Here is a 24,206-nt window from a genome sequence, read left to right on the forward strand (position 1 = left end):
CCTTTGAAAGCAATTTTTCTTCAGTAGAAGCAATATTCTCTTGGCTCAGCTGTGACTTTTATTTCAGCAGGCTTCTAGGGTCAGTTGAATTGCAGGGCTTCCCTTTTGAACTATGACATTGTCTCGTGACATTTCAGTGATTGTAGCAAAGAATTTCCCACTGTGTGCTTTTTCTGAATGTTTGTGAATATGATGAATAGTCAGCATAACGCTCCCCTTCCTCAAATGCCTTATCTTAAAGTTGCTTTAGTCTGTGAGAAGAATGGCAGCCATGTTCTTGGTCCACCCGTGGCTGCAGGAAGTAGAAGTTGGCAGGGCCCTCTGTAGACCCGAGGTGCCCGCAGTCAGCCGGGAGACGCGTGGTGGTCTGTTTATGACTAACTTGTTTTCTCACTCGGGCCACCTTGATTCTTTGCCAGAAGACCTGAAGGTCAGCATGCTGGCCCCAGACAGACAGCCAGACCTCGTCTGGGGGGAACTTCCATTTTTTTTTTTTAAGGTCACTTCCCTTGCTGTACTTGGTGTTCTACATCCAGAAAAACTCTTTGTTGGCTCTTAAGAATCTGTTAACTCTGAGTGGCCCCTTCTCTTTCTGCTGGCACATTAAAGTATCCCAGTGCTGGCAGTGGGTCACGGACATAAGTCACCGTCAAGGGCACACTTTTCCTGCTTCAGACGGGCAACCCTTGATGTCCAGGCTGGACAGTGCCCTTTGTGCTCCTTTGTTCATTAAAAAGAAGGCCCTTGCCAAAGAATGTAGGGGTGGCAGTTCTTTCCTGCGAGAAGGGGGCATGTGCGAGGTGGACAGCCTTTCCAGAGGGCAGTCTGGCAAGCGTATCAAAAGCCTTAAATGTTTTCTTAAGACCCAAGGTTCTCACCTTTGGAAATTTTGTCCCAGGGAACTAGTGGGAGGTATATTCAGGAATTAGAAGAGTAAAATCAACTCTGCAGAAGGGGGTCAGTAAGTTACTTGTCATATTCATATGTTATAATACTGTTTCGTTATTTAAAGTCATTTAGAAAGAGTATTGAGGCCAGATGCTGTGGCTCACGCCTATAATCCCAGCACTTTGGGAGGCCGAGGCGGGTGGATCACGAGGTCAGGAGATCGAGGCCATCCTGGCTAACACAGTGAAACCCTATCTCTACTAAAAATACAAAAAAAATTAGCCAGGCATGGTGGTGGGCACCTATACTCCCAGCTACTTGGGAGGCTGAGGCAGGAGAATGGCGTGAACCCAGAAGGCGGAGCTTGCACTGAGCCCAGATCGTGCCACTGCACTCCAGCCTGGGTGACAGAGCAAGACTCCTTCTCCAAAAAAAAAAAAAAAAGAGAGAGTATTGAATAGGAAACATTTTAAAAAATAGTAAAATAGAGTCAATTCCAACTTGGGTTTAAAATATATACCTACCTAGGTTGAAGGATGAAAGTATATTATTTCTGGGTGCTGGATGTCATTACCAACTTTTTTCTATGTATTCCAAGTGCCCTACAGTGAACTGTGTTGCTGATGTCAGCATAAAAAGAAAAAGTGTGTTTACAAAGTAATTCTCATTAGCTCTCTACCCCATGGAGTCACTCTACAGTAAATGATGTTAGTTGGCTTATCCATTTAAAAGTAAGATGGGGAAGAAAGTGAAGTCCATTAGACCTTATAAGAACATTCAGGACCAGAACTTCTAGTGAAAAGTGTAGGTTTCCTAATACAGATATGTAAAACCACCCAGAACAGATGGTTTGTGACAAACTTTTTAAAGGATATATGCATATACAATGTATACTTATTTGTAGAATAAGTACCAGAAATGTTATTATTGCTATAGGGAAGTGAAGTTGTGTGTAATTTCTATTTAATCCTATTTTTCTGAATTTATACATTTCCTATAAATATATTTATTCCCAGAAAGGCATTATTAAAATTAATGTATTAGTGGTAAGTTAATAATTATTAAGATAAGCATAAATCAGTGGAGATGTTTGAAATGGTGCAGCAACATTTGGTTAGCTGTGGGGGCAGCAGGACACCAATATACATTCTTAATGGGAGTCCACAGTTAAAATAAAACCTTTTCTTTTTCTATTTAGAAGAAAGTAAGTCCCTTTTAATCTACACTTCAGACAAGAGAAAAAAAATGTAAGCCCTAAAGCAATGCAATACATCACAAAGGAAAAGACAGATTGGCTATATAAAAATTAAATTATGTAAGACTTTAATACGGCAGAAAATGAAGGTCATCGGAACTGGGAAATGTTTTCTTCCAATATAGTAAGGACTAAGTATACTTGGATATGCTTCATCTCAGCTGCAGCTGCTGCCTCTGTTTGAAACGTGACGTGTGAAATGTTAAGTCCCAGGCAGCTGATGTGCAGATGGCAGCCATCCTTGTCCCTCCTGCGGGAACCGAGTCCACCAGCAAACGGCTTATTCTCAACTTCGGACTTTGGGGCGTGGGGTGGGGTTGTGTTCGCTAGGCGACACTGTCTGTGTTGTGCCGGGTGAAAGTTCCCCTGTGGCGAGTGTCCGGAGGGCTGGGTGGGAGATGGGAATTACTGCACATCCAAGATCCTTGAGGATAAGGTGGCTGCTGAGTTGGTTGGATTGGCTGAAATGTGGAGGAAGGTGAGTTTAGAGAGGCAGATGGGATCCTTCAGATTCATTGTAGTTGGAGTTTAATTCATGTGAATGAAAATGGGTAAGAGGGCAGATTTTAGGATCCTGAGTTTAGTGAGTGGCAGATAGAGGGTGAGGCACACGGGTTCCTGACAGGCTTCATGGTGAGGGGCTAGAAAGCAATGTCGGGGCCATTGCCTCGGGAGCCTGAGGGCAGAAGTCAGAGGAGGAAGTTATTCCACCTCAGGACTCAACTTGGAAGACAAGTAAACAGGTCTCTTCTGCTATCAGAAAAAAATCTGTACACTTGAGCTTGGGCATTCACCACTGGGTGCTTAGTTTTGTTCTTTGAGTAGCTTCCTCACACTGATCTCAAAGAGTAAGTGGACTTTTAGGGAAGGACTTTCTGGTGGGTTTGGAACAGAACTGGGGAGAAGTGGCTCAGACAAAGGCCCGCAGGCAGTTGTGGGGGCAGAGAAAGCTTTGGGCTGCCAGAGAGGAGCCGTCATCCGTGTCTTTGAGGGGAAGAGCAGGGAGCAGGCCTAGTTACAGTAGAAAGGGGTCACACACAGGGTGCCTGGGCCCCCGAAATGCTGTGGAACGCAGTCAGGGGGCTGGTTGCCAAGGTTGTCCAGGCTCCTCTCCACTGGATGCCTCTCAGGCCCCCAGCAGCAGGGCTCCCTTCCCAGAAGCCTTGTACCTCTCATCGCCCATTTCCTAATCTCCTCTCCCCCACTAGGTAGGGTTGGATTCATCTTGGCATTCACTGGGTGAGAATTTGTATTTACAGTGAGAGTGTCACGGGGCTGGAGAGAACTGTAGTGGAGCAAGTGACCCCTGGTCCAGTCAGGAGAGGTACTCAGGCTGATGCTCAGTGCCCTGAGGGAGTTCAGCAACAACATCCAAGCTTGGGGGCTCTAGTGATGAGGTCTGGGAACTAGGAAGTGCCCCCTCCATGACAGGGAGCTGTTGCAGCTTCATTTCCGTGCGGAGATGCTATTCGGGTTGTGGAAGTTGGAATAATACCTCTTTGTGAACAAAATGCTGGGCTACTTATCACCATCCCCACCTACAGCTCCCCAAATGCAAAATGAGTTCTTATCACCCTAAGCAGTGTCTTCAAGAGGCAGTGGCCCAGAATGCCTCATAAGCCACAAGGTGGAGATTCCATCTGGGGATCTGGCCACCCGCCAGGTGCCTCCCCACGTAGATACCAGTCTAGTGTCTGAACAGCCTTGTAACTGGTTTCTCTGCCTCCAGCCACCTGTTCCCTGTTTTGCTTCTAGAGTGATGTTTTCTGTCAAAGTCTCTGAAGGAGATACAAGTGAAAATCCCTTTTGTCTACAGGAGGAAGTTCATGCTCTTCTACCTCTGAGCCTCCTTGACTCCCGTCTCTTCTCTCGTATCCCACACCCAGGCTCTTGTTTCACAGTGCGTCCATATCCCAGCTACTTCTCACACCTCCACGGTGACTCCCCTAGCCTGTGCTCCCATCATTTCTGTGTGGACAGAGCCTCTGTATTAGCATTCTCCAGAAGAAGAGAACCAATAGGGTCTGTCTGCATGAGGGAAGAGGAGAGATCGGGATGTATTATAAGGAATTGACTCACGTGATTATGGAGGCTGCTAAGCTCCAAGATCTGCAGTCAACAAACCAGAGAGACCCAGGAGAGCTGAGTTTTTCAGTTCAGATCAGAAAGCAACTAAAAACTGAGGTCCCAGCTTGAAGGCAGTCAGGCAGGAGTAATTCCTTTTTTTTTTTTTTTTGAAATGGAGTCTCACTCTGTCTCCCAGGCGGGAGTGCAGTGGCATGATCTTGACTCACTGCAGCCTCTGCCCCCTGGGTTCAAGCAGTTCTCCTGCCTCAGCCTCCGAAGTAGCTGGGACTATAGGCATGCACCAACACGCCTGGCTAATTTTTGTATTTTTAGTAGAGACAGGATTTCCCCATGTTGGCCAGGCTGGTCTTAAACTCCTGACCTCAGGTGATCTGCCCACCTTGGCCTCCCAAAGTGCTGGAATTACAGGCGTGAGCCACTACACCCGCGAGGAATTTCTTCTTACTCAGCCTTTTTGTTCTATTCAGGCCCTCAACGGAATGGATCCGCCCACCCACACCAGAGCGAGCAACCTGCTCTACTCAACCCACAGATTGAAATGTTCATTTCATCCAGAAAACCCTCACAGACACACCCAGGGCAATGTGTCACCAGATATTTGGGCACCCCATTGCCCAATCAAGTTGACAAGGTTAACAATCACAGCTGCCTAACCCAGCTTCCCCCAGCCATTTGAATCTGTTCTCAGAGCTGCAGCCATAGTCACCTTTTCAGGTATTAAGGTGGAGGAAGGCATGCTAAGTCCCATGGGCTAACTCCAACCTGCCGGAAGCTTCTTTGTAGCCCACAAGCTAAGAATGGTTTTTATATTTTTAAATGGTTGGGGGAAAACAATATTTACTGACAAGTAAAAAATGATACGAAATTCAAATTTCAGTGTCCATCAGTAAAACTTATTGGAACACACCATGCCTTGTCTGTGGCTGCTTTTGCTCTATGCTTGAAGAGTTGAGTAGCTGCAACAGAGATTGTATGGCCACAAAGCCTAAAATATTTACTGTGTAGCCCTTTAAGAAAAAGCTCGTTGACCCCTGTATCTAAGGCTTCAAACCCTCCGTGGTTTCCCATCCCACTCAGAATAAAAACTAAATCCTCACCACTAGCTTAGGAGGCCCTGTGTTGCCTGCCCTGCCGCCCCTCATCCTCTCCTGATGTTCTCTTGTGTTCAGGAGGCCTCCTACCTCTGAGCTTTGCATGTGCTGTTCTCTCAGGAGTGCCCATCCTTTCCCCACCTCCAGTGTCTGCCCTTCCTAGCATTTCATCTGACCCCCATACGTAAATAGTGCCCGTAGCACCCTAGTACCACTGATAGCTGATCTATCATCTCATTGGAGTTTTGACTGTCTTCCCTGAATTGAATATAAGCTGCATGAGGACAGGCACTGGTTTCCTTCACCAGGATCCCCGGAATCTGGCATGATGTGTTAATCAGTCCTTACTGAGTGACTGAACAGTTGAAAATATAGACATTATCTGGGTTGGGAGTACATACTGCATTATCTGCCCAGCAGTGCTTTTCTCACCGAATAAGACTGTCCCGGACCACAGTCAACTCCAGGTGACCTGTGAGCCCCTTGGAGCCACCATCAGTGGCATCAGATCTGGGTTTTCCTTTATGGGGGCCTGGGAGTTGGGGAAGCCAGGCACCACACAGGAAGAGCAGGTATACAGTGATGAAGAGGGCTTCTGGGTCCCTGTAGCTCCCCAAGTCCATGCCTAAGGTCCAGCTTTATTTCTGATCTTAAATTCCAGGAAATATCCCAGGACTCCTATTGCCAGGCCCCTGGCCTTCTCAAACAACACTAAGGTCTCTCCCCTAAAGACCCCTTCCCAGGGGTCTTTGAGGCCAGGTGATTGAGGATGTCTGCCAGAGGCATGGATTCCTCCAGCCGCTACCCTCTGGGGAAGAATCATAGAGTCTGGAGTACATTTCTAACATTTGTTTGCCCTCTGGCCTTCCAGGCCTGGGACAAGCAGCGCTGGCCACCCCCAGCCCAAGCAGACCCAGTGAGCTGGGGAGCCTCTGTTTTCTTCCACTCAAGAAATGGCTTCATGCTGCAATCTCCAGCCCAGAAACTGATTCCTAGTGCCACCCAGACTGGCAACCAAAATCTGGGGCCGAAAGTAAGCTCGCCAGAGCTCTGTTCCCATTTGAGAAAGGGAATTGAATCCTGGCTGGACCAGGCCCACAGTGGACCATTTCCCCTTTGGATGATTCAAATCTGCAAGCTGTAGCCCCGTGAGCCCGCCTCGCAGCAGGAGAGCGGGGGAGGGCAGGCAGTTGGGCGTGACTTCCCCTCCTTTCTGGGCCTTCCTTGCAAGGAGCTCTGTTCTTATTCTATTTCATGAGACCGTTGCTTTCATTCAAACAAAAGGTCCCATTGTGAGTAAACTGAAAAGACCACTGCCCTGAGAAACAAGTGGCACAACCAGCAAGACTCTTGCTTTCCTCGGAGGAAGGAACGGGCTTTGCAGTCTGGCTAGGCTCCAGTCTGCCTGTGCCCTCCTGCGCCACCAGGGAGCCTCAGCTTCCTCAGTGGGATCGTGACACTGGGAAGGGAGGTGGGATTCTATGAGCGACGCCACCCCTTTTTTCCCCATTTTTAGGGAAGTGGACACAGGTTCTGATGGAAGCCAGCACCTTGTCAGGGAGGGATAACAGTTCCTGGCAAGTTACACATAGATTATAAAATCTCAGGCCATACCTGGCCTGTCAGTTACAGTCCTTGCCTAGCCACATATTTCCGGGATTCCACAAATGTTTAATTTTTCATTTTCTTTAATGATTGTACTGTTGACCAACCTAAGCTTGGTAAATACCAGGCTGAAGTTAAGTTGTGCTGGCTTTTGACACCCAAGACTTCCTCTTTGTCTCTAGAGTGTGAGGCTTTATTACAGCTGTGCTTGTCACTGGTGGGAACGGTCTCCCACCCCAAAACAACAAAGAAGCAAAACGCAATTCAATAGGCCACTGCATACATGCAGCTGTGCAGGCTGTGGTGGTGCCTCTTGGGACTGGGGGCCACCATGAGGTTGCAGGCGTTTTCGTCCATCAGCGAATGGAAGGAAGACTGAATTTAGTGCACAGATGATCATTTAAGTAAAAGGAGGTTATAGGTTGTTTGTTTGAATACCAAATCTCTAGTTGCTCAGGATCCACTTGTAAGAGAGCTTCAAGTAGGAGCCCAGTGAGCCATGTTTTTGCTTTAACATGGGGCTGTTCCAACAGTAGCAGGCAGTTAGTTACAACCAGGAGCGCATTTTTCCCAGAAGACCCATAAACAGCCCTTGCTTCCCAGGCTAGCCCACTAGTGGGTTCCAGTGTAGAGAGGAAGCTAACACCTACTGTCTTTGCTGATTGCAATTCCTGCTCTACACCCCAAATAGCTCACATTGAGAGGAGGTGGGGAGCATTGGGTCCTCTTAGACCAATCACAGCAGGCAAGTTCTGCAAGGAGGAGCTGGAATCATTTATATATTGAACCAATATTTATTGTGATTGAATGCAGGCTCTTTCATAGTACACCGTAGGTTCAGACTCTGGCTTAGCCACTAACCAGCTCCGTGACCTTAGGCGAGTTACTTAAGCTCTCTGGAACTTTTTTTTTTTTTTAATCTACAAAATGGGGATACTAATAGCAAACTACCTCATGAGGCAGTTGTGACAATCAGACAAATTAGTAGACCAGGCATGGTGGCTCATGCCTATAATCCCAGCACTTTGGCAGGCAGAGGCGGGTGGATCACTTGAGGCCAGGAGCTTGAGAATAGCCTGGCCAACATGGCAAAACCTGTCTCTACTAAAAATACAAACATTAGTGGGGCATGGTAGTGAGTGCCTGTAATCTCAGCTACTAGGGAGGCTGAGGCAGGAGAATCACTTGAACCCAGGAGGCAGAGGTTACAGTGAGCCGAGATCGCGCCACTGCACTCAGCCTGGGAGATAGAGCGAGACTGTCTCAAAAAAAAAAAAAAACCAAAATGTGAAATAGACATCATTATATACATTTTTCTATATACAAATACAGAAAAGAAAATATATTTGAAAGGAAAGGGCCATTCATAATTATGCCACCCAGAGATAGGGACTGTGAGCATTTCTTTCAGTCTGTCCTCTCAGCACCCAAGCACACTTGAATTATGCGGTTTATATACTTCTGTACCCTCTCTTTTCTGCCTAACAGGTCGTGAGTGCTTTATAAGCCTTGAATATACATATGACTTTCATGCCTGCATCACATTCCATCGAGGGACAGGTTTCTGTAGTATGGGAGTCTGTGTTTTTTCCCAATATTTCTCTTACCTCAGATATCATTGCTTCAATCTTGGAAGACATCTTGAGTATTTTTTTCTGGGCTTCATTCCTAGAAGCAGAAATGTGTTCACTTTGAATCTTTGACTCTCACAGATGTTAGGTGCAGTGATGTGTGGTTTTACGGTCTTCACACAGACGACATACACCAAATTTCTCTTAGCAATATTTGCTCCTCTGAGAAGGAAATTTCGCTGCTCAAGTCTCACCTTGAAATAGGTGAACTGGGTGTGGTGGTGTGCGCCCGTAACAGCTATTGGGGAGGCTGAGGCAGGAGGATGGCTTGCTTGAGACCAGGAGTTTGAGGCTGCAGTGAGCTATGATCACACCCCTGCACTCCAGATTGGGCCACAGAGCAAGACCCTGTCACACACACAGAAGAAATAGCTTACCTGCCACTAAGCCACTCATTTTTCCTTACATATAGTACTTGCTGACGTACCAGAGCTCACCGTTCAGCCTGCACCATCCCAGGCTAGGGGTTAAGATCAAGAGCTTTATTCCATCTGCCTGGACTTGAGTCCTGGCTCTGCCATTACTCTGTATGACCTTGAGCAAGGCACATTCTCCCTCTGAGCTTCAGTCTCCTCGTTTCTAAAGGCAGCTTCAAGGATTATATGAGCTGATACATGCAGAGCACCTACCACAGGGCCTGGCATTGACCACAGGCTCAGGAAATGTTAAGTGTTTGTGTTGTGAGGCTTTGCAGGTGATGAAACTATTCAACTCTGCTGCTGCAACGTGAAAGCAGCCAGAGACAATATGTGTACACCAATGAGTGTGGGTGCGTCCCAAGAAAACTTTGTGGAAACGGAACCTTGAGTTTCACACAGTTTTCATGCATCACAAAACATTTTCCAACCACTTAAAAATGTAACCACCATTCTTAGCTCACAAGCTACAGAAAACCACGTGGCAGGCTGGAAGTGACAGACAACTTGCAACCACTCACCTCCCTTAATCAGAGAGTGACCTCCAGGCAGACTTGGGTCTGTTTAGAGTTTCTCAGTCCCCTGTCCCTGAAGGCTGGCTATTTCCAAACCTGCTGGGGAAGGGTGAGGGGCCTGGGTTCTAGGGGTCTCACTTCCCCTCCTGTGGCTTCAGTTTCCCTGTCTGTGCAGGCAGGGTGAGCTTTTGGCTCTTTCCAGCTGCATCTTTCTAAGGTGACCGAGACTGTGTCGTGGCGAACACCTGCTGGATTTCTGGTTTTCATTTTAAAATAACCTGTGTGCAAGGCAAGATATGAGTATCTTTCTGTGCATGTCCTGAGCCCCTGCCTGGTGCAAAGCTGCAGGGCAGACCCTGGGAGACCCCCTATTTCCTCCCTTCCGGAAGTGTCTGGGTATTCTCAGGCCTCCCAGCCTTTGCCTCTGCTGTGCTCTGTGCCTCGGCTGCCCACCTGGCTTGTCATCGCAAGTGCCACTTCTTAGAAGCTCCTCCTGTTAACCTCCCTCCCCCACCCAGGATGGAAGGAGAGGCCCCTCCCTTGCTTACCGCAGGATGGCACTCACTGCGCTGTGTCATTGTGGCATAATGTTCCATTGACTTGTTTACTCGCCAGCCTCCCCAGCAGATGAAGGGCTACCGGAGGGTCACAGCCCAGAATTGCCGGCCTTTGGACCTCAGGGCATGCAGTCTGGAGTGCCAGAGTTGGTCAAATGAATAAATTTAGGATGAAGAAATAAGATAAGCAGGCCTGGCCCTTGTGGAGTCTGTAGTCCAGCTCCCTAGAGAGGCTCTTGGTTGCAGCTAAAAGGGCCTGTGCTGTGCATCTAGAGAGAGTGGTTTGAGTCCTGCAAGAAGAAATACACCATATTTGCAAACCCTTTGAAGATTCATATTTTGTGTTTTTTACTCCCCGACCACCTTCCACCCCCTCTCTACCGCCCGCCAATCTTGGGCAAGAAGCGAGACCATCCTCCTTTCTGTCTGGTCACTCCTGTCCTTCGGGGGCCCCTGTGGCCCCGACTGTCCATTGCTGCTGAAGTGATGCTGTGGCCCTTCTCAGTTTGGGCCCCATCCCCAGCCGAAGAACTTCTCCCCAGAAAGTTTCTACTTGGTTCTTAGTGTTTTGACAGTTATGGGAAACCAAGAGCAATGTCAGACCAAGGAGGTGCCTTACTACCCACCCTGTCTTTATCAACAGTGTCACCAAAGCTGTCACAAACAAGGGGGTGTGGGCTGTCACATGGCCCTGCCTAAGTAACCACATTCTCGCTTCCTCCTTCCACACACGGCCATTGGGGGTTGCTTGGGTCTGGGACTGCCGCAGGGGGTGCCACAGCAGTGCCTAGCAGCGTGGGCTGGGACCTCGTCACTAAAGGAGAGAAGCCCCTTCTTCTGGGCCCACGAGGCAGCTGTCCCATGCTCCGCTGAGCACAGTGGTAAGTGCTGGCTTGCAAAACCACAGGGAGTGGCTGGAGGTCCCCATGGGCCAGGGGCCTGCCTTATAGCTGCTGGCAGGCCTGGGAGGACTGCCAGGCCCTTCTTGAGCTGCAGCCCCTGGGGAGGGCAAACTGAGGCCCCTCTGACTCAAGACTAAAGCCTTCCTGTAGTCTGTGGCCTTATTCTGGTGTCTCTTCTGAATTGTGCTCCAGCCAACATTTTTTTTCCTTCTTCTAGTTTTGAGACAAGTTCTTACTCTGTCACCCAGGCTGGAGTGCAGTGGCACAATCATGGCTCACTGCAGCCTTAAACTCCTGGGCACAAGTGATCTTCCCACCTCAACCTCCTGAGTAGCTGGGACTGCAGGCACACGTCGCCACATGCAGCTAATATTTTTACCTTTCCTAGAGATAGGGTCTCAAACTCTTGGCCTCAAGCCTCTTGCCTTGGCCTCCCAAAGCACTGAGATTACAGGCGTGACCCACCAGCCCCAGCCTCCCGTTAACTTACTTCCCTCCCTGACCAGTTTGCCTGCGGTTTCTGGCTTGGGGGCATTCTGAATTTGAAAATCAGAGAAACCATAAGTGTTTCCCTAGAAATGATCTTACCCTCTCCTTTCCTGGATGGGAGACTGAGGCCGGGAGAGGTGAAGGGATTTGTTTAGGGGCGGAGCTGAGATTAGGTCTGGAAGATTCCAGAAAGTAGAGGGAGTGCAGGATTGGTATTGAAGCCACATATTTTATGGATGCATAAAAAAGTGATTTTCTTCCCACTTTTTATAAGACTGAGAAAATGACACTTGCCTGTGGCAAACTATTAAAATATTAGAATTAGGATACTATTGTTAGCAAAAGGGAAAACAATAATAATAATAATACTTAGAATACTTGGCTGGGTGCAGTGGCTCACACCTGTAATCCCAGCACTTTGGGAGACCGAGGCAGGTGGATCGTCTGAGCTCAGGAGTTTGAGACCAAGTTGGGCAACATGGTGAAACCTCATCTCTACCAAAAATACAAAAATTTAGCTAGGCATAGTGGTGTATGCCTGTGGTCTCAGCTACTTGGGAGGCTGAGGTGGGAGGATCACTTGGACCTGGGAGGGGGAGGTTGCAGTGAGCTGAGATTGTGCCACTGTACTCCAACCTGGGTGGCAGAGGGAGACCCCGTCTCAAAAAAAAAGGAAAAAAAATTAGAATAGTCTTATTAGTTTGTATTTGAGATACTTTCAGGACACTAAAAGGAAAAGGTGGGGGCTGGTTGCGCCCTGCTGTACACACATTCACACACACACCATAGTGTCTGTATCTGGGCTTCTGTTGCCTGGAATTCTCTTCCTCTTTCCTCTTTCTTCTGTTTTCCTTTTTTTTCCATCTCTGACTTTGAGGCGCCCAGAGCCAGGCCCTTCAGTGGGCCGGAGCTTCAGAAGGTGGCTCCAAGGCCCTTGGACGACCCCAGAGTCTCTTCCTCTGGGGTTGCCTGGGCAGGCGGCGCCCTGGGCGGTTGATGCCTCCCTCAAGAGGCTTGGCCAGCAGCCAGGGGAGTTAAACCTCAGCGGAAGGGCTGGGCTGCCGGGCTGGACCCAGAGCGGGGCATTCAGAGGAGCTGCAGAATCAATCATCCGAGAACCTTGGAGGGTGGAAGGTGCCCCTTTTCCAGATGAGAAAACTGAGGCTCGCAGGGGAGAAGCAGCTGCCTCTGGCGGCGTGGCTTCTGGCTGCAGGATGCTCGTGGAGTTCCTGGTGACCCTAGGCCTGCGTCTCGATCTCCTTTGCTGAACTTGAACAGGAAGATGGCAGTGGGGGTCAGTGGTCTAGAAGGAGATAAGATGGCTGGTGTGTGTGTGTTGGGGGTCTGTGTGTGTTAATCTGTCTGTCTGCACAGGGGTCTTTAGAAAACTGTTTAAAGACGGTTGTTCAACTAACCACATGTAGGTCTCATTGAATTCATTTATGCCAAGTACCTTACTGCCTCTGTGTCAGGCCAGCAAATTTGGGTTCCAACAGGTGTAACTTGGTTCTTGGCGGGCTGGAGGTGGGGGGAGTGGGGTGTAACAACCAAATTTCTACTAACACTGTGGTTTGTAAGCCACCAAACATTAAACAGATATACAGCATATCTGTGCTATTAACGTTTTTTGAGGAGGGCTGGTTACGGTGGCTCATGCCTGTAAATCCCAGCACTTTGGGAGGCTGAAGCAGGTGGATTTCTTGAGCCCAGGAGTTTGACACCAACCTGGGCAACACGGTGAAAACCCATCTCTACAAAAAATTTAAAAGTAGCCGGGTCTGGTGGCACGCACCTGTAGTCCTAGCTACTTGGAGGATCGCTTGAGTCCAGGAGTTCAAGGCTGCAGTGAGCTGTGATTGCACCACTGTACTCCAGCCTGGGCGACTGAGCCAGACCCTATCTCTAAAAGTAAATAAATAAATAAACATGTCATGAGGGGGATGATAAGTAGGGAAAACACGTCTACAGTGGCTCCCTGATGTGAGTTGGGGTAGATGATGGAAAGAGGTTGGAAAGTGTCAGCTGTCTAATGTGTGAAAAGTCTGAAGACAGCATGTGCTGTGCAGTGCTATGCATGTCCCCCTGCCTCAGTCACATGTCCTCTTCTGCAGAGGCATTTAGTGAGGCCCCTGGGGATGCCAGGAGAGCTCCTGCCCTCCAAAAACTTCTGGTCTGGTGGGGACAGCAGAGCAGACAGCCACAGTGGCTGCCAGCCACTGTGACAAGCATTTCGAGAGGTGTGTGCCTGCCCATCAGCTAAATCCTGGGCCTGTGGCCTGATCAGCAAGACAGCTGTGGTTCCTGTCTTCTGGAAGTTTAGGAGTCAATGTGAATACATTTTTAGAAAGTAAATGAACAGCAGAAATGATTTAAACGCGGGAGGTGACTAATCACGCCTGGGGCAATCTGGAAAGGCTTCTGGGAGGACTCAGCATTTCCCTGGCCCTCTTCAACCCACAACCCCCATAAAAAGCGGGGGCTACCATTATCCTTGTATTCCAGCTAAGGAACCCACAGCTCAGAGAGGTGAGGTGAGTTGCCCAAGGTCACACAGCTTCTAAGGGACAGAGCTGGGATTGACCTGGTTTGATGTGACTCCAGGTCAGGGCAGGGCAAGGCCTGTCCTGTCTATCCAGACTCAGACCTGCTGCCTGTGCCTCAGTTATCTGGGGGCTTTCCTTCTCTTGGTGACTACTTGATCCAAACCCTGAGATGCTCAGTCTTTTGAGTTTTAACATTCCAAGATCCTGCCCGCTCTGACTCCCAGTTTCAGGATTCTCAGTTCAAGGTTCCCAGCAACGTGGAGCCCCCGGAGGATCTTTCCTGAGCCGCTCAGGGCGGCCACACGGCGGGGGTCTCTGGAGCTGGAGTCTGGGCTCCCTGCAGCCTGCTCCTCCACACAGCCTAGATGTGGCCCACATGGGGTCTAGATGGGGCCTGGGCCAGAAGCAGCCTGGTTTTAGGGCCAAAGAGGCAAAACGAGCAGTCTCTGACCTACTCCGTTAGGCAGGTGTTGAGACAAATAGAATGTGGCCACTGGAGACCCCTCTGTCGGAGCCCTGCCCTGGCCCCTCTACTGTGGGACTGTTTTTTTGCCTTCCGGGGAGAGGAGAGGTGGAAGGTGGGGCCAGGGAGTGATCCCGCCGCTCTGGGCCTTGCTTGCTGATCGGTGTGATGGCACCATTAGAGCCAGCGAACACAGGGTGAGGAGGACTGAGGTCAGCAGCCAGTGAGAGGATGAAGTCATCCCTCCATGGAGGGGCTTCTGCATCTGTCCTTTTTGTTGTTGTATAATACATTTACTGTAGCAAATATGAGGGAGGCGTTATGCTGCCTGCCATACACAGTGAGGAAACTCCGCTCCTCCCCGTTCTACCTGTGTGGCCTCAGCTGAGACAAGATCTCTTGGAGCCTCAGGTTTCCTTTTCTTTCATTAAAAAAATATGGTTTTATTTTTTCTTAGAGACAGGGTCTTACTCTGTCACCCAGGCTGGAGTGCAGTGGTGCGATCATAGCTCACTGCAGCCTTGACCTGGCCTCAAGCCATCCTCTGGCCTCAGCCTCCCAAGTAGCTGGGATGACAGGCATGCACCAGCACACCTGGCTAATTTTTAATTTTTTTGTAGAGATGGGATCTCACTATGTTGCCCAGGCTGGTCTTGAACCCCTGGCTTCAAGTCATCCTCCTACCTTGGCCTTCCAAAGTGCTAGGAGTACAAGCTCGAGGCACCGTGCCTGGCTGAGCCTCAGATTTTCTTTCTGTTGGACGGGCTGATGCCTGCTCAGCTGTGGCTTGCCTCCAGGCTGCTGTGTCTTAAAGCCCATGGGATGGCAGGGACCAGGCTGGGGTGACCAACACTCCCCCACACCCAGTTTGCCTGGGAGTGAGGGGTTTCTGGGGATGAGGGACTTTCAGCAGTGACACCAGGAACCTTTCGGATAAGGTGGTTGCTTTAGACAGGCCCAGGAAAGGAGATCTGGGCTTTCCCAGTGCACCAGGTCTTATCACAACAGGTAAGGAAGTCTCTGCTTTCTCGAAGCCCAAATGCCCACGGGGGAGGTGGAGAGCCCGCCATCTCCATACCCCTGAGTCTGAGACCTCCCTTTCCTCTGCTCCTCTGCCTGCAGCCCCGAAGAGAGTCCCCAGATAAAGTACCCCACGCTGGAAGCCAGCGTCTGGGGCCTTCCACACACATTCAATTCTCATGATGATTTTTTTTTTTTAGCAATACCGCCTGTTTTACAATGAGGAAACTGAGGCTTAGAGAGGGTGAAGCAACCTGCCCGAGTTTACACAGTCGCTAAGTGGGGGCAAACGCGGCACTCAGGCCCCAGCCTCTCCTCCACACCAGCTGTCTCTGGGTGCAGGAGGATGGGTGTAGGGGAGGGGTCGGCGACAGTGACAACCTACCTGAAGAACTGGGCCCCAGCGCCCTCCGTGTTTCCGTGTTATTCTCCCAGCCTCCAGGCTGCTGCAAGTCCAGCCCTGATTCACCGAGATGCCTCCCCCAACCCAGGAACCAGGGGGACCAGGCCTTGCAACCTTGCCCCCACCTTCTGTGCTTCCAGGAAGTGGCTGAGCGCTTTGCCTTCCAGAAACAGAGAACTGCCCAAGTGGGGGTTGGTGGCTGTGAGTGTGCTCATAAGCATGAAATATGTCTCCAGGCTAGTGGCTTCTTCCTAAAGTCCCTGCCCCCAGGAACGTGCGGCCAAGGTTGGGCTGTAGATTCTTCCCCCAGATAGGAACTCTACCCCAAAGAAACTCTGCTGCTCTGAAGGCAAATTGGGAGGCAAAAGTGTGCGCGCGCGCGTGTGTGTGTGTGTGTGTGTGTGTGTGTGTGTGTGTCACATTTATTAAGCACCTACCGTAAGCCCGGAACTTTTGTTTTCTTGTTTTGTTTTGAGACAGGGTTTCACTCTGTTGCCCAGGCTGGAGGGCAGTGGTACAATCTTGGCTCATTGCAGTCTCAACCTCCCAGGCTTAAGTGATCCTCCCGCATTGGTTTCCCCGGTAGCGAAGACTATAGGCGTGCATCATCATGCCTGGTTAATTTTTCTTTTCTTTTTTTTTTTTTTTGAGACGGAGTCTTGCTCTGTCGCCCGGGCTGGAGTGCGGTGGCTGGATCTCAGCTCACTGCAAGCTCCGCCTCCCGGGTTTACGCCATTCTCCTGCCTCAGCCTCCGGAGTAGCTGGGACTACAGGCGCCCACCACCTCGCCCGGCTAGTTTTTTGTATTTTTAGTAGAGACGGGGTTTCACCGTGTTAGCCAGGATAGTCTCGATCTTCTGACCTCGTGATCCGCCCGTCTCGGCCTCCCAAAGTGCTGGGATTACAGGCTTGAGCCACCGCGCCCGGCCCTGCCTGGTTAATTTTTCTATTTAAAATTTTTAAAATTTATTTTTGAGAGAGGGTCTTGCTTTGTCACCCAGGCTGGAGTGCAGTGGCATGATCACAGCTCACTGCAGCCTCCAACTCCCCAGGCTCTAGCAATTCTCCCATCTCAGCCTCCCCAGTAGCTGGGACTACAGGGGCACACCACCACTCCTGGCTAATTTTTTTGTATTTCGTAGAGACGGGGTTTCACCATGTTGCCCAGGCTGATCTGGAACTCCTGAGCTCAGGTGATCCACCCGCCTTGGCCTCCCAAAGTCCTGGAATTACAGGCATGAGCCACTATGCCTGGCCTAATTGTTCTATTTGTGTCGAGATGAGAATCTCACTATGTTGCCCAGGCTGGTCTTAAACTCATGGGCTCAAGTGATCTGCCCGCCCTGGCTTCCCAAAGTCCTGGGATTACAGGCATGAGCCACCACGCCCACCAGCCTGGAACTTTTGAATCCAGCCCCTTGTTGCACTCTCTCAACAGCCCTATGAGATGGACACTGTTTCTTATCCCCATTTGACAGGTGGGAAAACTGAAGCTCAGAGAGGCAAGCATCTGCATCAAGGTCATACAGCTTGTAAGGGACAGAGCTAGGACTTGAACATCCTTTTTGACCCTACAGTCTATGTTTTCAACCCTGTGCCCTGCATGGCACCTGGTAAACATGTGGCGGGCCTTTCTGGGGGACATAGCCTTCAAGCTCCTCCTTTTTCTTACTCTGCCCTCCCTCTTCCACCCAAGTCCACAAGCCCAGCCTTTTGTCTCCTCAACTAGGTCAGGTCTCTGCTGACGGCTTCATGCCTTCCCGAACGTCACTGGGTTTCAATCTGATCTTGACTTCTCACCAGCTGTGTGTCTTTGGGCAAGTCACTTCACTTCTCTTAACCTCAGTGTCATCCTTGGTAAAATGGGGATAATTGTGAGGGCCAGATGTCTCTCGTGCAAATATCGTAAAGTTTGGTTTAAGAAATTGTTTTTATTTTTATTTTTTAGACAGAGTTTTGCTCTTGTCTCCCAGACTGGAGTGCAGTGGTGTGATCTTGGCTCACTGCAACCTCTGCCTCCCAGGTTCAAGCAATTCTCCTGCCTCGGCCTCCCAAATAGCTGGAATTACAGGGAGCACCACCATGCCCGGCTAATTTTTGTGTTTTTAGTAGAGACAGGGTTTCACCATGTTGGTTGGGCTAGTCTTGAACTCCTGACATCAGGTGATCCATCTGCCTTGGCTTCCCAAAGAGTTGGGATCGCAGGCATGAGCCACTGCACCTGGCCTAAGAAATTATTTTAAGATGTGGGTTGGGTGTGGTGGCTCATGCCTGTAATATCAGTGATTTGAGAGGCCGAGGCAGGAGGATTGCTTGAGGCCAGGAGTTTGAGACCAGTCTGGACAACATAGCAAGACCCCGTCTCTACAAAAAAAATTTAAAAATTAGCCGGATATGGTGGCGTGTGCATGTAGTCGCTACTACTCAGGAGGCTGAGGTGAGATCACTTGAGCCTAGGAAGTCGAGGCTGCTGTGAGCTATAATTGCACTACTGCACTCCAGACTAGGCGACAAAGTGAGACTCTGTCTCTAAAATAAATAAGTCAATTAATAAATGGAATAAATTAGTTTAAGATGTGATCATATTTGCATATTTGAAACCAACATAGGCCTGGCATGGTGGCCCACGGCCTGTAATCCCAGCACTTTGGGAGGCCGAGGCAGGCAGATCGCTTGAGGTCAGGAGTTTGAGACCAGCCTGGCCAACATGGTGCAACCCTGTCTCTACTAAAAATACAAAGATTAGCTGGGCATAGTTGTGTGCACCTGTAGTCCCAGCTACTTGGGAGACTGAGGAAGGAGAATTGCTTGAACCCGGGAGGTAGAGGTTGCAGTGAGCCGAGATCATGCCACTGCACTCCATCCTGGGCAACAGAGCGAGACTCTGTCTTGAAAAAAAAAAAAAAAAGAAAAAGAAAAAAGAAAAGAAACCAACATAATTCTAACTAACACGTGAAAGAGGACAGATTGAACCTGGAAGGTGAGGGGCCTGTGAGTGAGTTATAGTCACCTGAGGAATGATGAGCAGCTGCTCCTTCCTCCAGATCATGTGAATGAAGTACAAAGGAAGAGACTGGAAATTGCCCAGGTGCCATTCTTGAATGCCCGCTCTGCATCAGACACTATTCTAAGGGTTGTGTGCTGCTGAAGGGCGTTATGTCCAGGGAATGCAGGAATATCTGAATCCTGCCCCAGAACGTGGCTGTCACTCACCATAGGATTCTCCTCACAAAAGTTTGAATTCTGTAAACACCAGCCAGTGCCAAGGAGAACATGAGGGGAGAGAGAGCAAATAAGAAAGCACAGGTGTTCACAATGCCAAGAAGAAAGGTCAATGAGATGGCCAAACAAGAGGCGCTGTCTTTTCTGGCTACCTAGTAGGGAGGACAATGTAGAGTCTCTGAATAGACAGTGATCCTACGCACAGGCACACTCAGTGACCATAAGCTCCCTGAGAGCAGGGCTGTTCTGAAAAGATTTGAGTTTTCTCCTGGCCGTGGAGTGTGTAATTGAATGGCTCTGGGCCCTTGAAGACTTACAGTGCAGGTTGATTAAAAGAACTAAATCAGTCAACCTTTGCTGAGAGGTTGTCATGCAAACAAAGTGCTAAGGGTCTTGCATGCATCCCTTCATTTTATCCTCACAATAGGCTATGAAGTAGGCACCGTCATCCCTGTTGTGCATTGTGCAGGTGAGAACACCACCAAAGCACATGGGACCAAGCCAAGACATTGAGAAGGAATGAGACAAAAGGAGACTCTGAGGACTGGCAAGGGCTATGGGAGGGTGGAAGAAAGATAGGAGAAGGAGGAAGACAGGCATGTAGAGGTGGCTTGGCAGTGGGCAGGGAGAGGGGGCAGCAGGAAGAATCAGACTCCAAGAGGCCTCAAAGGTCCAATAAGCAGCTGTATCTGGGAGGTCTGTGGTTTCCAAACTCTTCTGCTTATGGACTTCATAAGCGGGCAATTAATCTATTTATGGATTCTATGCAGGTACTACTTTACTCTTATGATAGATTATAAATAATACAATACTTGAAATTAAGAAGGAGTGACATGAGGCCGGGTGCAGTGGCTCATGCCGGTAATCCCAGAACTGTGGAAGGCCAAGGTGGGTGGATAACTTGAAGTCAGGAGTTCGAGACCAGCCTGGCCAACATGGTGAAACCCTATCTCTACTAAAAATACAAAAATTAGCTGAACGTGGTGGTGCATGCCTGTAATCCCAGCTTCTCAGGAGGCTGAGGCAGGAGAATCACTTGAACCCGGGAAGCAGAGGTTGCAGTGAGCTGAGATAGCGCCACTGTACTCCAGCCTGGGTGACAGAGCAAGACTCCATCTCAAAAAAAAAAAAAAAAAAAAAAAAAAGAAGTGACATAAAAAGTTAATAGAATTAGAAGCAAAGCACTAATTCTTTCTACACCCCAATGGATTGTCTTGTCCACAAATAAAGTGGCTTAACAAAAATGGAGAGGGAGACAAATCAATTTCTATGCATATCTAGAAGAAGTTAAAGGGCCCTCTTGGATGGCTTTATTCATGTTGATTAGTAATAATAACAACTGCTACTAGCTGAGGGTCTTCTCCATCCCAGGCATGTCAGGGATGCCTAAATCCGCAGCCCCTGCTCCAGACCAGACATGCTTCCAGCTGTGGCAGTAGAGGGTGGTGGTCTAGGGTGCTTGCTAAGCCCAAGGGTGAAGCTGTCTTGATGTCCCTCCACCCATTGTCTCCCCCCAGGTGCCATGCCTCTGCAACTCCTCCTGCTGCTGATCCTACTGGGCCCTGGCAGCAGCTTGCAGCTGTGGGACACCTGGGCAGATGAAGCCGAGAAAGCCTTGGGTCCCCTGCTTGCCCGGAACCGGAGACAGGCCACTGAATATGAGTACCTGGATTATGATTTCCTGCCAGAAACGGAGCCTCCAGAAATACTGAGCTACAGCACCAACACCACTCCTCTGACTGGGCCTGGAACCCCTGAGTCTACCACTGTGGAGCCTGCTGCAAGGCATTCTACTGGCCTGGATACAGGAGGGTCAGTCACAGAGCTGACCACGGAGCTGGCCAACATGGGGACCCTGTCCATGGATTCAGCAGCTATGGAGGTACAGACCACTCACCCAGCAGCCACGGAGGCACAGACCACTCAACCAGTGGCCACGGAGGCACAGACCACTCCACTGGCAGCCACAGAGGCACCGACAACTCAACTGGTGGCCACAGAGGCACAGACCACTCCACTGGCAGCCATAGAGGTACAGACACCTCAACTGGTGACCACAGAGGCACAGACCACTCCACTGGCAGCCACAGAGGCACAGACCACTCCACCAGCAGCCACGGAGGCACAGAGTGCCCCACCAGCAGCCACAGAGGTACAGACCACTCAACCCATAGCCACAGAGGCACAGACCACTCAACCCATAGCCACGGAGGCACAGACCACTCAACCCATAGCCACGGAGGCACAGACCACTGCACCAGCAGCCACAGAGGCACAGACCACTCCTCTGGCAACCACAGAGGCACAGACCACTCAACCCATAGCCACAGAGGCACAGACCACTCCACTAGCAGCCACAGAGGCCCTGTCCACAGAATCCAATGCCATGGAGGCCCTGTCCACAGAACCCAATGCCACAGAGGCCCTGTCCATGGAACCTACTACCAAAAGGGGTCTGTTCATACCCTTTTCTGTGTCCTCTGTTACTCACAAGGGCATTCCCATGGCAGCCAGCAATTTGTCCATCAACCACCCAGTGGGGTCCCCAGACCACATCTCTGTGAAGCAGTGCCTGCTGGCCATCCTAATCTTGGCGCTGGTGGCCACTATCTTCCTCGTGTGCACTGTGGTGCTGGCAGTCCGCCTCTCCCGCAAGGGCCACATGTACCCCGTGCGTAATTACTCCCCCACCGAGATGGTCTGCATCTCGTCCCTATTGCCTGATGGGGGTGAGGGGTCCTCCGCCACAGCCAATGGGGGCCTGCCCAAGGCCAAGAGCCAGGGCCTGACGCCAGAGCCCGGGGAGGACCGTGACGGGGATGACCTCACCCTGCACAGCTTCCTCCCTTAGCTCCCTCTGCCATCTGTTTTGGCAATACCCCAGCCTCCACGGTCTCTCCTGGGTCTCCCCTGAGGGCCCAGACCTCATTCCACAGCTCTGGGCTTCCTTGGAGACCCCTGGGGATGGGGATCTTCAGGGGAGGAGCCCTGGCCACCCCAACAGGACAAAAGCAGCCTGGGGCCAAGCAGACTGGCAAGTGGAGCTACCTCTTTCCTCCCTCCTCAAATGAAGCCCGGTCACATTCCAGCCACATTTCAGCCGAGGTCCAGGGAAGGAGGCCATTTACTTGAGAGAGATTCTCTCCTTTTTCCTGTCCCCCATCTTATCTGGGTCCCTCTAACGTCTCCCATGGCTCTCCCCGCTTCTCCTGGTCACTGGAGTCTCCTCCCTACGTACCCAAGGAAGACGGAGTTCCCCCACCCCACACGCACCGCCATTGTCTTCTGGTTGTCATGGTCACCAAACAGGAAGTGGACATTCTAAAGGAGGAGTACTGAAGAGTGACAGACTCCTGAGGCTGTTTCCTGCTACTCCTCTGACTCGGGGCAGGTTGGGACTTCTTGGGCACCTCTCTGGGAAAACCCAGGGTGAGGCTCAGCCTGTGAGGGCTGGGATGGGTTTCGTGGGCCCAAGGGCAGACCTTTCTTTGGGACTGTGTGGACCAAGAAGCTTCCCTCTAGAGACAAGTAACCCCCCAGCCGTCCTCTCTTGCCTTCCCCTGTGGCCACTTTCCAGGGTGGACTCTGGTTCACTGCAGTATCCCAACTGCAGGCACAGTGCTGGCAATAAATGTGTGACGGAAAAACCATAGCTGAATCCTTCCAGGTATCAAGGCTGTCTCCTTCAGGCAGCCTTCCCGGAATTCTCTATCCCTCAGTGCAGGGTGGGGGCTGGTCCTCAGCTGTCCACCCTCAGCCCCTGGCCCCCCAGGAAGCCTCTTTCATGGGCTGTTAGGTTGACTTCAGTTTTGCCTCTTGGACAACGGGGGGTCTTGTACATCCTTGGGTGGCCGGGAAAAGTTCAGGCTGTTGGGGGCCAGAGGGAGGGCTGCCCTTTCCCCACCAGTGACCACTTTATTCCACTTCCTCCATTACCCAGTTTTGGCCCACAGTTTGGTCCCCCCCAAACCTCAGACCAATATCCATCTAAACATCAATCTATCCTCCTGTTAAAAAAAAAAAAGGGGGCTGGGAGCGGGGGCTCACGCCTGTAATCCCAGCACTTTGGGAGGCCAAGGTGGGTACATCACCCGAGGTCAGCAGTTCAAGACCAGCCTGGCCAACATGGTGAAACCCTGTTTCTACTAAAAATACAAAGATGAGTGGGGTGTGGTGGCACGTGCCTGTAGTCCCAGCTACTCGGGAGGCTGAGGCAGGAGAATTGCTTGAACCCGGGAGGCAGAGGTTGCAGTGAGCTGAAATCACGATACTGCACTCCAGCCTGGGTGACAGAGTAAGACTCAAAAAAAAAAAAAAAGATTCAATGACATTTGTTAAAGCATGGTAAGGAAGACTTTGTTTAAGGTGAGGGAGACTCTCTCGATCACTGCAGGGACTGCAGCTATGGGATTTTGCAGTGGGGGCATTTGGGCTCAACTATGAGTACAGCAGGGGCAAATGGGAACTGATAGCCGGGAGCAGGGTTGGACATCTGCAGTTGGAAAATTACCCAGAGGAAACATCAGGGGAAGGGGAATTCTGGCTAAACTGACTGTTGGGGATGGATTCTCGGTCATTTTCTACACTGACCTAACAGGATTCACACTGGAGGCAGGCCAGGGTGCTCAGACATCACCTGGGGGATGGTGGCAGATGAGGAACGTGATCAGATATAGGAAGTGATCAGATACGGAGTGGTGAGGGAAGGGTTGTTGCTAAGCTGACTTAGCAGAGTTCTTGCTAGAACTGGATTTTATTCATTTATTTATTTATTTTGAGATGGAGTTTCGCTCTTGTTGCCCAGGGTGGAGTGCAATGGTACGATCTGGCTCACCGGCATCCTCGGCCTCCTGAGTTCAAGCGATTCTCCTGCCTCAGCCTCCTGAGTAGCTGGGATTACAGGCATGCACCACCATGCCCAGCTAATTTTGTATTTTTAGTAGAGATGGTGTTTCTCCATGTTGGTCAGGCTGGTCTCGAACTCCTGACCTCAGGTGATCCGCCCGCCTCGGCCTCCCAAAGTGCTGAGATTACAGGTGTGAGCCACCACGCCTGGCCCAGAACTGGATTTTACAAGGAAGTGCACAGACGGGCTTAGGAGACGACTCGGGGGCCTGA

At 50.3% G+C, this 24,206-nt stretch overlaps 1 protein-coding gene and 1 long non-coding RNA gene across 15 annotated transcripts in view; one reads left to right on the forward strand and one right to left on the reverse strand.

Annotated features, from left to right (window-relative positions):
- Positions 1-2,188: 2,188 nt before the first annotated feature.
- LOC117089455 lies at positions 2,189-10,662 on the reverse strand. Of its 4 annotated transcripts, XR_004439607.1 has the most exons (5): positions 10,458-10,662; positions 10,038-10,336; positions 9,496-9,767; positions 8,535-8,595; positions 2,189-4,171 (listed from the first exon to the last, which is right to left on the reverse strand). It is a non-coding gene; the product is annotated as an uncharacterized LOC117089455 (long non-coding RNA). The 4 variants fall into 4 exon arrangements; XR_004439605.1 differs by lacking the exon at positions 9,496-9,767 and having other exon boundaries at positions 2,189-2,604; XR_004439606.1 differs by lacking the exon at positions 9,496-9,767 and having other exon boundaries at positions 2,189-3,921.
- A 50-nt stretch (positions 10,663-10,712) lies between these two features.
- The window catches only part of LOC117089454 (transmembrane protein 119), a 46,003-nt gene continuing 32,509 nt past the window's right edge, over positions 10,713-24,206 (forward strand). Inside the window, exons 1-3 of one of the 11 annotated variants that reach the window (XM_033220740.1) lie at positions 10,713-10,927; positions 20,606-21,120; positions 21,151-21,240. In XM_033220740.1, the coding sequence (XP_033076631.1) occupies positions 20,611-21,120; positions 21,151-21,240 (600 nt within the window). In that variant the 5' untranslated portion in view covers positions 10,713-10,927; positions 20,606-20,610. Of the gene's footprint in view, positions 10,928-12,146; positions 12,763-20,605; positions 21,241-24,206 lie in introns of those variants that run through there. The other 10 variants (XM_033220743.1, XM_033220744.1, XM_033220741.1 and 7 more) reach the window with 10 other exon arrangements.

The sequence above is a fragment of the Trachypithecus francoisi genome, unplaced genomic scaffold, assembly GCF_009764315.1.
Source record: "Trachypithecus francoisi isolate TF-2019V2 unplaced genomic scaffold, Tfra_2.0 Lachesis_group11, whole genome shotgun sequence".
Lineage (NCBI taxonomy): Eukaryota > Metazoa > Chordata > Mammalia > Primates > Cercopithecidae > Trachypithecus > Trachypithecus francoisi.